This window comes from Rhinolophus sinicus, linkage group LG06 (genome assembly GCF_036562045.2).
Source record: "Rhinolophus sinicus isolate RSC01 linkage group LG06, ASM3656204v1, whole genome shotgun sequence".
Classification (NCBI taxonomy): domain Eukaryota; kingdom Metazoa; phylum Chordata; class Mammalia; order Chiroptera; family Rhinolophidae; genus Rhinolophus; species Rhinolophus sinicus.
This window is the reverse complement of record NC_133756.1, coordinates 138,909,582-138,922,761: the sequence shown is the minus strand read 5'-3', so window position 1 is coordinate 138,922,761 and position 13,180 is coordinate 138,909,582. Positions and strand designations below refer to the sequence as shown.

General features: G+C 42.1%; 1 protein-coding gene across 2 annotated transcripts in view; it reads left to right on the top strand.

The window, feature by feature from the left end:
* Positions 1-13,180, top strand: part of LGR4 (leucine rich repeat containing G protein-coupled receptor 4) — a 94,689-nt gene that overhangs the window by 58,049 nt on the left and 23,460 nt on the right. For both annotated transcript variants that reach the window (XM_019749172.2, XM_074336154.1), the window contains exons 3-4: positions 10,666-10,737; positions 12,002-12,073. In XM_019749172.2, the coding sequence (XP_019604731.2) occupies positions 10,666-10,737; positions 12,002-12,073 (144 nt within the window). The remainder of the gene's footprint in view (positions 1-10,665; positions 10,738-12,001; positions 12,074-13,180) is intronic.

Sequence of the window (13,180 nt, the reverse complement as noted above, 5' to 3'; positions counted from 1 at the left end):
CCAGCTGAAGCATAATAGAGGACTTATTGTTTCAAGTACAACTAGAAAGTCCAGAGGTGGGGTTGGCTTCAGATGGTACTGGATCTCAGGATTTAAAAATTAATGAGAGTTTTCTTCTACTCTCCATTTCTGAACTTTGATTATCTGTTTTGTATTTTGGTTTCATTCTTTCCTGTTGCAAATAGCTTGTCTCTGTGGAGTGGGAAATTACAACCGTTGATAGCCCCAAGCACATCTTTGCATCGTGAGATCCAAAATGGATACCTAAAGTCTTCCTCCCTGCTTTCTGCTGAAAACTACTATGAGGGTTCTGATTGGCCAGACTTGTCTCATGTGTCTGTCTATCCTGGAGCCAGTCACTCTACTGGTTAAAGATGATGTGGCCCAAACTGGGTCATATACTCATCCCCACTAGGACTTCTTAGAGTGGAAATGTTCCTCCCAAAGGAAACAGAAGAGGGGAGGAAGACAGGCTTGGGAGAAAGAAGTAGTTAATCACAGCCCACTAGAATCTAGTGACTAGACATACTGTCAGAAATACTTGTTTAACTGTGTCAATCTGAAGAATAGGAAGGTCCCAGTGGAGGTCTAGGTAATTTAAATTTAGAGTAGAACCAAAGGGCTCTGTAACTTTGTCTTATAGTGCTTAGTAGTCTAGAAGTAGAGGTGATAGAAGATGTGATGTGCTCAGAATTTGGGTTAGAACAGTCAGGATTTTAAAGGCGACTAGGGGAAATCAAGCAGGAGAACCCAGCAATCCCGGTTAAAGTGTTTGACATGGGATCAGAAAGTGTAGAGAGGCAAATGAAACCATGGTTTGCTGGCTCATTTATTTTCATCAAAGCCAACAATTTGTTCTTTGACTAAAGATAGTAGGGACTACAAGTAAATGAAAACGTAGTTGATTTTCTACTAGCATGTTTGAATTTTCCAGCAAGGAAATAGGCTAAGTCGTTTCTTTCCTGTATTGTTCACTCTAAGTGAAGCCATGCTTATTTGACACAATTTTATATCCTTTAATAGAACCTTTAATTCAGAACTTGTTCATTATTTCACCTGTTCACTCCCTATTTGTACTATATGTATACATCAAAGAAGATTATGTTGGAGATGCTAGATATATTTGTATTACAGACAAATTGGTTTTTAAGAAAATGATCATAAAATTAATGGATACTCAATTTTAAAACTCTGGACTCTTAGAAAGATAGAGAAGAGAGGAAAAATAATCACCTATTATCTCACCACTGAGATACCCATGGTTAATATTTTGTATATCCTTCCGGACTTTCCTGAGCATATGCAATTTCTTTTTTAAAATGGAATTTTACCGTATAGATTATTTATGCTATACTTATTTTGCATATTATACGGTTTCTATATTAATAGATCTAGTTTTTGCATTCAATTAATGAATATGTAGTATTTCATCATTTGGATTCTTCCCATTCTATGTAACCATTCTCATACTAATCAGGTGTTTCTTTACTCTGTGTCATTATAAGTAGCAATTTTAGAAACATTCTTATTCTACCTGTGTTTGTGTACTTAATGCACTATCTTTGTGCTATTTTTACCAGTCTGATGTGTAATTTTTCTAAAGCCTCATATCAGGATTAGATTTGATTGTATATAATAGATAACTCAAAATAATAGTGGATTAAACTCTCTCTCTCCCTCCCTCTCTCTCTCTCTCTCTCTCTCTCTCTCTCTCACACACACACACACACACATAGCTACTGTGTTGCATGGCAAAGTCAGCAGGGAAGTAGGATCTGATACTCTGCAGTTCTTAGTATATAGCTACCATTTCAAGATCAAAAAAGAACTGTCTGCTGGAGCTGCAGCCATCATGACCCAGTTCTCAGCAGCAAGAAGGATGAAGGAAGGAAAAAAGAAGCGGGTATTTTCCTGTAGCCAGCTTCAAGAACCATCTTAACTATACCATATGATACTTCTGCTCACATCTCATTGGCTAGAACTCAGTCATATGGCCCACTTAACAGTGGGATCCTGGGACATATGACCTTTGAGCTGGGCATATTCTTGTCTGGACTAAAATCAGGGTTCTATTACTAGGTAAGGAGGAAGAATGGTTATTAGTTAGGTAATAAAAATGCTTTTGGCTGTTAGTAACCAAACTCAATTCTGGCTTGAACCAGAGTGAGGGACGGTGGGGAAGCAGAAGAAGGCAAAAAATAAAATGTTAAAATGGTAAATTAAAAAAAACACACCACATCCCATAACGAGGTGGTAGAATTCTTCTAGAATTGGTTAATGGAGTTGTTAGGCCACCTCAAGAACTCAGGTTCTGTCCGTCTTCCTCACCTGCTGTCCCCAGTAAGGACAGCACCATCTCTGCAGTCCCTCCACGTACTGTATTCAGACATGATGACATCCAGAAAGAGAAAAGGGTCATCCCTTCCAGTGTACCCCCACTTAGGAAGAAAGCTACCTTTCCCAGAGACCCCCAGTAGACTTCCTATGACCAGATTTAGGGTCATAGGTCCCTTCCAAACCAGTTACTGGCATGGAATCACTATGATTGGCTAAGACCAGTCGGAATGTACTCATGGAACTGAGTCATTTGAAGGAGGTGGTATTTGAACAAATCCAAGCTCTCCCAGGAAGATGTGAATATTTGGTAGGAAACCAACAGTGTCTGCCATAGTTCCTCTCTGTATTAGTCACATCTTACACATTTTATTAATATATAGTACACTCGGAACCCTTTCTGTCATAGGAAGCCTTCCCTGGTTTTTCTTTTCTGAGTGCCTCTTGCCTTTTCTGTGCTCTTCATCTTTTAGTGCTCGACTGAGTGCCTTGTTACTTTGTGCTCTAGGTATGTGTCAGTGTGTACTTGTCTCCAACTCCACTGAGGTTTTTCTAAGGGCAGAGCCTGTCATCACACTTTTCCTATATGGCTTTTGGTGACAGTAACCACATTTTTGAACTTGAAATTGAGGGAGGGGTTAAGACAAAGGATATCTTCTTATTTTTAATTTATTGGTGTCAGAAACTTATCAAACTGTATGAAAACTAAATTCCACTGAAGTTTTATGTTTAATGAATTATCCTTTAAAAGAAATGAGAAACGTTTTGGGGAAACTCAGTCCTTATTTTGCCATCACTTTGGTGCTTGGCCTATAGTAGGTCAATATTTGTTGGTTGATATTAGCTGTAAAAAAAATTTTAAGCTGTGACATATTTCCTCATATAGGTGGATATTACATGTGTTTATTGAAAGAGGATAAATGACTCAGTTGTCAGGATAACTGCTTAGAAAATGAAACTGTTGCCAGGGTTTTTATTGATTTATCTATAAAATAAGTCTTCTGTGGGCTGCTAGAAGAGAAAGTGGAAGATACAAAGCCCCGTTGCTGCAGGTGGAACTTAAGTTTCTTTGAATTGAATAAGGTAGTATATGGAGTTCTGGATGGCCTGTAAACCGAGTTTCAGCAAGAACAGGCTTATTTTTTGTTAAACTTTATTGCTTTAGTTTTCATGCATTTAAGCAGACATATGTAATATGATATACTATATATGTATGAAATAATTTTCCTCTTCTCTGTAGACTACTTTAAAAATTGGAGAATTTCCATAATAGGGATTCTTAATATATGCATGTCCATAAAAAACATTCAGTTTTTACATATACATAAAAGTTATATGAACATATAAAAGTCTTCCTGGTGTATGAGATGACAGGGTAAGTAAAACATTGTTAGTTGATTCAGGAATCTCTGATATCTTGTATCAGATGAGGTTTACTTAGCGTTGGTAGGAAGAATGTCCAAGAGGACCTATAAAGGATGCTATGTTGTTAGCCCTCTGTATTCACTAAGAAGATAACCACATCCCTCGGTTCTCTTAAAGTCATTTATAGAAAATAACATAAGACAACACTGTCCTGTTTTTAGACTTTACATTATTTTAGTTTATTTACCTTACGTTATCTTTAGGATTTACATTTTTTAGCTCTACTGTAGGACCTTGGGCAAGGCACAGAGAAAACAGGGTCATTTTTGTCATCTGTTTAAGAAAAAAAAGAAAATGGGGCGGGGCGGGGATGATGGTGGTGATTATAAGACTGCCTGGCCTGCCAGCCAGGGTTGTTTTGAGGGCCAAGCGAGGCGGATTATGAAAATAAAAAGTGCTACACAAATGTTAGATTTTTGTTAATATATATTTATACCAAACATCCCTAAATAGGAACAGTAGACCTCTTGAGGTCTTTATTTTTCACAGGAGGCAGCAGAGTTCTGAGCACATAGTAGGGCGTTAACATGTAAATAAATATCTGATTAAGGACTTATAGTAGAAGTACACATTATAATGTTTTTTGCTTTTACTTTGAAGGGGTTGTCCAAATTTTGGATTCTGCTGATTTCCAATTGTATTCAGTAAGAAAATGCCACTCATCACTTCCTGTTAGACACTTTCCTGTGGCCATACTTGCCCAGTTCAATTATGAACTGGAGATGCCTTCTCTGAAGGCAGTGTCACGGGCTGGCGGTTGTGTCTGTTGTACTTTGCACATTACATTGTGTTGTGCTGATCGCCTACCTGAGAAAATTGAATGGCATTGCAAGAGAGGCAGCCTGGAGAGGTTTGGGTACAATCTGTGGTAGCTTGTGTGTGTGGCTTCAGATGGAGATCTGGTGGGTGGTGAAACAGAGGTGTAGGAAGTCATGGGGAGGAGAGAAGGCATTGCTGAGGGGTCTATAAATGTAGGTCAGAAGGGAAGGCGGTGCTCAAAGTCCTTTTCTGTCGGGACTTGACAATGGCACAGTGCTGTGCCGTCTTGGTCAGTACCTCTGCAAAACGAAGGCGGTCACATGAATGGATGGGAGGCTGTGGCCGCCCTCTCCTGGTCTGGTCACCTACTCCCCAGCCTCTCCATAGAGTGACAGAGAAATTGCCATGAGTAAAGCTCTCTGTTGTTTGTATCTGAAGCGAAGCGGCCTGGGCCTTGCTGCCGCCTACTTTGCCCCCGTCTGCTTGCTCCACCCCAGGCTCCTCACAACAGCTGCTGGAAGCTACTGAACCCCCCTCAGCTCTCCCTGCAGCTTGGTCCATATGTCTAGTCTGTGTATAGTGTAGTCCTTACTGCGATTCTTGGCTAGATTCCAGCCAAATGGTTACAGTGAAATTTCTGTAACAGACTAGAAGAAACCTAAATCCAGACATTTTTCAGAGAAATAAACACCAATTAGCTTACTCTGTATTTCAACTAACCCCTCTTGTTTGTTCAAATGGCTTCCCAATTGGAGAAATCCCAGTCTAATTCAGCACACAGATTGCCTTCTGAAATGTGGCCTACGTTCATACACACCATTGACAAGTGTCCATTTAACCGGCACTGTTCCTGCTTCCCCCTCTGGGAGGGATGGCAGATAGAAAAATACCATGTAGCATATACATTGAGAATAAGGATATAATGGAAAACTCTAGCTTCCCCAGGAAGGAGCCCCTAATGTGAATCCATGGACCTTATGAATAATACATGTACACAAAACTGATTCATAAGGACATTACATACTGAGCTACTTGTATCCTGTTTCCTGGCAGGGGTCCACATCCAGTGGGAGAGCAGAAGTCTAGTGGATTGCCATTTCCGTCTCTTCTACCCTTTTTCGTTCTCTCTTCTCTCCGTCTTTGCTCTCTCTGCTTCTGGCGTTGTTCTTGTAACAAGCAGAATAAATGGCACTTGCCATGAGGTGGCCTGGGCCCCCGTTTGAAGTCCTGTTAGACTCGTGTTAATTCTGTGTGATCGTGTGCCTGACCCCAGAGTGTGTTCAGATAATACTGTTGACCAATGTACTGGTGTTCCCATGTTTAAAGTCCACCCTGCTCCCCTCCCCTTAAGAAAATATACTCCCAGAATATGTTGGCAAAGAAAATTGTTGCCATAGCACTTCAAAATCTAGCCAAATAGTTCTTTCCTGTTAGGAGAGTGATGGGGAGTAGAAATGAAACAAGAGGATAAAACATGCAGAAAAGTGGACATGACCAGTAAGCTGCTTTCCCCACTCTTTAAGTAGCAGTGTTGCCTTTTTGAATCCAGAGACTTCTACTGGGACTCAGTTGAGGCCTGCCAGCCAATACCAAGTGCCTGCCACATGTGAAGTCACAGGCAAGAGTATACAAACTGAATATAACTGCGTCCTTGCCTTAAGGGATATGGAATAAAATTGAAGGAGATGCGACAAGGCCATAGTAACTAGAAGCAAAATAAGACACATCCAATGAAGGAGCTTTGTCTCAGATACCTGTGGCATCCAAGGAAGGTGATATCACAATGGTTTCCTATGGTGGTAGCATCCAGCTTGGATGGTGATGTGAATAAGGTTTTAATTGGCAGAGGCTGGAGTGGGGGTATTTCAGGTGAAAGAAGTGTCATGAGCGAAGAGTCAGAGGTGGGAAAGCAGAGTGTGCTGAATTGCAGATACTACAAGGAACACTGGGGAATAAGGTGGGAAAGGAAGAGAGGATCATGTGGAAGGACTGGCTGATTCAGCAGGGAAAAAAACCTTTGGGAAAATGCTCAGAGTTGTGCTTTTTAAGATTTAGATCTCAACGGTATTATAATGAAGTGCTTTGATGCTGGAATCTTGTGGAAGTTCACGGCAATAATCCAGGAGGGGGAAAAAAAAAAAAAAAAAGAGGGCCCAGCCTCAACTGACAGCAGGGAGAGTAAAAGAATGGATGGGTTGACACCTTGCAGCCAGGCTCTTTATGGTGTTTGGAGACTGAGAAGGTGCAGGGTGCAGAGGGGAAAGACCCTGGGACCCTGCTCCCTCAGCAAGCAGAAAAGAGGCCACTTTCACCCTTTTGGTCTTACCTTCCTGATTTTTTTTTTTCCTTTAGGGCTTCCCAGAAATTGGAAGAGTAGTAAGATTATATAAATATTATCATTTACCAAATTAGAAAGGTTTTCTGGAGCCAGCCAATAGGTCCTCGTGATGTGAGAAGCTAAGAAAACTAGATATAGCACTGACAACCGCAGCAAAGACCAGAATGGGAAGTAGCTGGCCTTTGCCAGGAGAGGGCCATCGATGAAAGCTCTTCCTGGAGATCAGTCAGCTCTTTTTAACTTGGGAGTTGCTAAAAAACGCAACAGAGAATGCTCTGTCCCCACTTTTGGGCACTCAGGGATCCATCCTTCCCCCTTCCACTGGTCATCTTTGGCTGTGGGAAGGATGGCGCTGTTGGTCTGTTGGAAACGCCTCTGCAAAATTGCAGTGCTGAGCACCCAATGCCCTAATCCTTGCACGTGAGCTCTGGTCGGCTGGGTGAGAGCTGTCGCAACTCAAACAAGGTTATTAACTTGCCCAGGTCCAGTCTTTTCCACGTCTCTGGGCATTGTTTCCCAATTTCTTGGTGCTATACCCGAGGCATCACAGTGCAGGAGAAAGTGGATGTGTTTTGGAGCTAGCCAGGCAAGAACTGGAATGCTGGCTCCTCTGCTTACCAGCTGTGTGACTTAGACCAACTCACCTGACCTCTTTGGGACTCAGAGAAGTGGGGCTATTGTCGTGAGATGATTAAAATGGAAAAGAATGTCTGTAAACCACCATCATAGTGCCTGTAACTACTGTGGGCTCATTAGATAGTAGGTTTTCCCTTCCAGAGATTTTTGGGACTTTGTCCCTAGCCCTGTTATTTACTCGCTTTGCTCTCCCTGGATCTGAGATTTTGGACATGAAGCATCCCCAGGGTCTGCTCTGAGATACACTGGCTCATAAAACGCGCGTAAGCAAAGACGCTTTGGAGGGTGCAGTTGCTGAAGCTGCAGAGCCTTTACCAGGCTGCTGTGTTTATTATTCAGTAACACAGCAGCCTGGTGAACGTGGGTAGATGCATTCCTGAGGGCTCTGCCTGGTAGGTTCACTCCAGTAAGAAAGGAAGTAATCAGAATAGTGTGAGGTAGTGTGCCCCCCTGCTCAGCATTATCAGCCACCCACCTCCTCCTAGCAGTGTTGATTTCTCCAGATAGTGGACTTGCATTCGGGATAAGCCACACGCAGGGAGCTCATTTGGCCATTTCCATTAACGATAAATAGTGGAGAAAGAAAGGATGCTTTTTGAAGTAAGGTTACTGTAGTTTTCCCATGGCTTATAAAGGGGCAGAGATTTGGGGAAAGGAAGCAAATATTTTGGCTCATGTGGTGAAACACTCTTTTCTGTTGACAAGTAAAGGTAGTCAGGTTCTCTGCATTTTGCCACTTCCTTTGTTAAATTATAAAACACTCTTTCATGAGCTTTTTCGACTGAATGCTCCAAGGAAAGCCCATAGATGTAGGGACATTGAAAACTAATATTAGAGACAAAAGAATACGAAAGAACTCTGTAACAGCCTCAGTCTGTTTATAGTGTTTGTTTTTTGGCAGAGCTGACATTTTAAGGCTAGTCTTTCAGACAAGGGGCAGGAGCAGTCATAGTCACATGACTACCTGCAGGGGGGCGGGGTGGGGGTGGGGGGCAAGGCAACTACCCCATCTAGTCCTTATGGCACAATTTGATCTTTTAAAGGTGTGACCTTTTAAACACTGCATTAGTGCTGTGAGCATTATTAATTGACTTTAATTAGTGAGCCTGGGGTGGAGAAAGCCCCTTGAGAGGGTGTGTGCTAAGCTTGCACTAAGGTAGGCTGTGGGATGGCAAGGCATTGGAATGGCGAGCATTTTTGAGGGAGAAATTCTGAGAAAGCAGTTTCTGAGTAATGAGTTGCCATGATGGATGGTAGCAGAAAAGTGAGATACATGCCCTGTTCTTGGAAGCATTTGTATTTGGCCTACAGGACTAAATGCGCATGGAGCAACCAGCAGAAGGTAGCCTGTGACCCAGTGTAATTGAGTTCTAAGGAGTCTCACATAAGGCATGGTCCTAAGAACAGAAGTTTCCATGGGAAGTAACACTGGAATCAGGTACTTACGGGGTGAAGATGAGGTTGTGAGCTGAAGCATTTGCAGATGCAATGGTGAAACTGGCTAGGCTAGAACCAAGAGGATTTGCTGAGGAGAAACGTTTTAAAATGGAAGCACTGAGGAGGTCTTAAAACCATCTTCCTAAAACCCTCATTTTACATGTATGAGTCTCTAGGAGGTGAAAGGCTAAGAGCCTGGCTTGTGGGAAGCCTCCAAAGGTAGGCAGTATAGGGCTTAGGTGCTCGGGTGTCTTGTGAGAAGCAACATTTATGGTGAGAGGGCTTTTTAGAAAGAGTTTAGTTTAGGGGCAGGAATCCCGTGTTACAACTGTGGTGTTGCCTAAAAAATCCAACGTTGTTATCCTTGCTATTACAGAAACTATATACTCACTTTTGGTTTCTGAATTTTCTGCTTATTCCACTCTTTCGTTCCCCTACCCCCACCCCCACCCAGCACACACACACACACACACATCTTCAGTACACATTTCCATGTTACTACTGGGTAAGGGTCAAATATTATGCTTTCCAAGGCTGTTTGCATTTTAACTGGGGGAAAAACTTCAAGAAAAACTAATGCATCTAAAACGTAGCGTTTCAGACTTCTGTGACTTCAAATTTCAGGAAAGGTAAAGGAGCCTTCCTGTGTTCCTACGATCAAGGTGTGTCAGAGGAACAGATTGGAAGGACAGGGACACCTGAAGTCTAAGAAGAGGACGTTGTGTGCCTGGCACTTAGTAGGCACTCATGTTTGAGAAATTAATATGACTCGGTGACTATGTGATCCCAAGACACGAGGTAGCGAGACATTTTTTTTAAAAAAATCATAGACACAAAATCTTGTTGCTTGGGAGAATACTCCTGACAGCACCAGGAAACTGGGACAGTCCTGACTGGCATCATGTGGGTACACAACTCTCCTGTTAAGTCAATACTTGAAAAGCTTTCTTCAGTTCACCAGTTTACAAGTTACTTGTAGAAGTTGCTGTCCTGCTTCTCTTTCTCCTCCTTTAAAGTCCTCTGTTCAACTTTTCCTCCCACTTCTGTGTGCCTGGGGAAAAATGGGAGGAAAAATTGGGCCCAGTATGAATGGGGTGCTCAGATTTCTTGCAAAAGGACCCAAAGAATCCTTGTCCTGACTTTATTCCATTCTTACTCCCACTTGAATTTATCACTTCAAAATTTCTTTGACATTTCTTCAAAAGAAAAAATGTAGACATATGCCTTTGTTTGGAAAGTTATTTATGATGACTGATTTTTTGCCTCTCTTTAAAAAGGAATATGCTGCCCTGGGTTATGGAGAGATAACAGGCTGATTTGCCTCCTGAGGGCATTTCTCCTTGACAGACTGGTTTGCTCTGATCTGAACAAACACTGCTGACTACTGACCAGTAGTCTGTATTTATGAGGCACTTGGAAAAGACCACAAGCTACAGACCATGAATAGAAAACTTAATTTTGTTTAATGTGTTTTGGCTTGCTTGACCTCACCAGAATAAAAATGTGCCTGTTTAAATGATTATATTGGGAGTTTAAAAAAGAATTCTAGAGACATTTATCTCATTGGAAGACTCTTGGGATCACTTTAGCAAAGGTTTAAGACCATGTTTAATGTCAGATAGACTTGATAAATGTTTAACATAGAGCTTTAATTGCAGATTAGGTTATTGTAAGTTGTGAATTTTAAGAGTCTGAATTATGATTTTTCTTTTCCTCTTGCTACTTTTTTCCCCTAGACGATTGGCTGGCAACGACCTTTCTTTTATCCACCCAAAGGCCTTGTCTGGGTTGAAAGAACTCAAAGTTCTGTAAGTAATGCAATTTTAGAGTTTCACAGCTGGCTGTGTATTTTCTTTCTGCATAGTCAACATGCTTGGAGCTAGGTTAAGCAGTTTCTTTTAGTTCAGGATTAAAAGATTTAAGGAGTGGCCAGAGGGGAGTGTGGGAGGCTAGAGGTTGATTTAGGCAATCTTGGGTCTAGATAACAGAAGTTAATATCTAAATAACAGGTATTCTGACCCCTGGTGCACTCTGGTTGGATGTTAGGCTTTTTGTGTGGCTAATGCGTGGAATCAAAATCATATGTAAACTCTACTGGTAGGACTTTGTTTATACTTATTTTATAGCTATGAGAACTCTGAATTAGCTGACCGTAAAGGGAAAAAAAGCTTACAAGAGCTCCAAATGTTAAAATCATTTTAGAGCCAGAGGAAATTGAAGTGCCTGTGATTTATATCATCTGTGAGGGATCAGGATATACATTCCTGGCAGTGAGCAGGAGTGTGGAGTGCAGTGCATTGGGGGACAGGTGAACTGGCTGCCAGCCCCACTTCTGCCACGACGACCTTGCTGGGTAACCACCTGCAAGTCCCTAGACCTCACAGGTTCAGTGAGCTAGATGGGTCCTTACCACTCCATTCTGTGGTTATGATCCATGTCAGGCAGTTGTTTTATTAATGTGACTAGGAATGGAACGGGACTTCGTTTTCAATACTGATCTATTTATGTCTGCAAGCTCCAGGCCCTAGCTAACTAGTATTAGATGACTAAAGCTCGGTTTCTGCCGGGGCCCTGCATTCACTGAGGACACGGCTGTTGCCCCCTAAGTGCTCAGGGTCTCCTATCCTCTTGGCAGAATTGACTTTACCTGATGCCCACATTTCTGGCTTCTGCTTTATTCCAATTTGGAAAGGCCTTACGGATTCCAGGGGGTTTGCTGTTATCCATCCCAGTTAACTTGTTACAGCTCCTGGTTAACATGAACAGTACTACCTAGGGTTGATGAACCTTAATTAGGGTACCTTAATTCCTGAGAGTAAAATGCCCCTGCCCCTGGAGGTATAGATCATCTAGCAGGTCTGAGTTAGGAGATGGCTTGGATTTTATTTCTGGCTTTATGACAATTGCTTCTTGCTTTTCTGCAGTTCTTTTGTCTTGGGTGCTTTCCGCCTTGACCCCTCCCCTTCCCTGTCATTGGAAATTTTGTTGTTTTGGAAAGAAATGACTCTGAATTCTTCTAAGAAAAAATGGTAACAATTGCTTGTTATTCACTAACCAAAAATTTCCTTCCAGAACCCTCCAAAACAATCAACTGAAAACAGTACCCAGTGAAGCCATTCGAGGACTGAGTGCTTTGCAGTCTTTGTAAGTAACTTTTTGGGTTTCTGCATTCTTGAATCATTAGGAGACTATCTGGCTGCTGAATGTGGAATTTCAGGGAAAGGAGAGATTTGTCCTCTCATCTGGGATCACAATAGGGCTGGCCAGTTACTGTTATTGAAATGTCCATTGGTGAGGGCGAAAGAGGTCTATCTTGTCTCAAGGGTGGGAGAAAGGTACAAGTGTGCACTGCTGGGTCTGCATCCACGAGCTTGTAGGGAGCACGTGGTCATCACCTCTATGGAGCCCAGTATGTGTGTACAGAATTTCCGATGTCTTGTGCCATGACAGTCAAGAAACAGCCACAAAGAGGATTCTGTTTCAGGTGGTAATGGTAATGCGAACGGATTGACTATGTTCCTTATCTGTGGACATTGAACATACACTGCGGGCGGTACCTTATCACCTGTGCTGCCTTCTTCCCAGGTTTCCCTTTTTGAGGAAAGTTTGGTTTTATGTGGAGTTGCCAAGATTTCAACTCTTGGTTTTTACTGTGTTCCGCTGCTAATTCCAAAAGGCTTTTCATATGGCGCTTCACTTTGTTCTTTCCTGCATTCTTTCCCATGTTTGCGTGTTCATGTATCGATATGAACCTAGAGAACAGAGATCGTTGCTACCGTGGTTTGGCTGTGCACCCCCACCCTCCCCTTCTAGTGGGTGGACCAGGTGAACTGCAGTGGTATCACAGGGACCTTATAAATCCAAAGGAGATTTTGAAGAAACAACTGTTTTTATGTTAAATAAACTCGTATTTGTTAATAACTAGAATACATGTTACAGATTACTAGTGTTCGGTGTACACCTTTAGGTCTCTCCATCCGGGGGGTAGAAGATCAAGTCCCTCTGCCTTTAGGGGCACGTTCAAGGAAAAGGGTGAGAAGCCCTGAACTGAATGACGCGTGTGGTTATTATAATTCAACTTTTGCCAAGAATAAGTACAGCCCCGTGCATATTTCTGTCACAATGTTTGCATCACTCTCAAAAACAAATTCCGACAGGCTTAGATTTATTAGAATTCTAAAACAGGCCTATTTGGTTTTGAATCCCCACCTTGCTAGTTACTGGCTGTGTGATGTTGGGCAAGCTATTTAA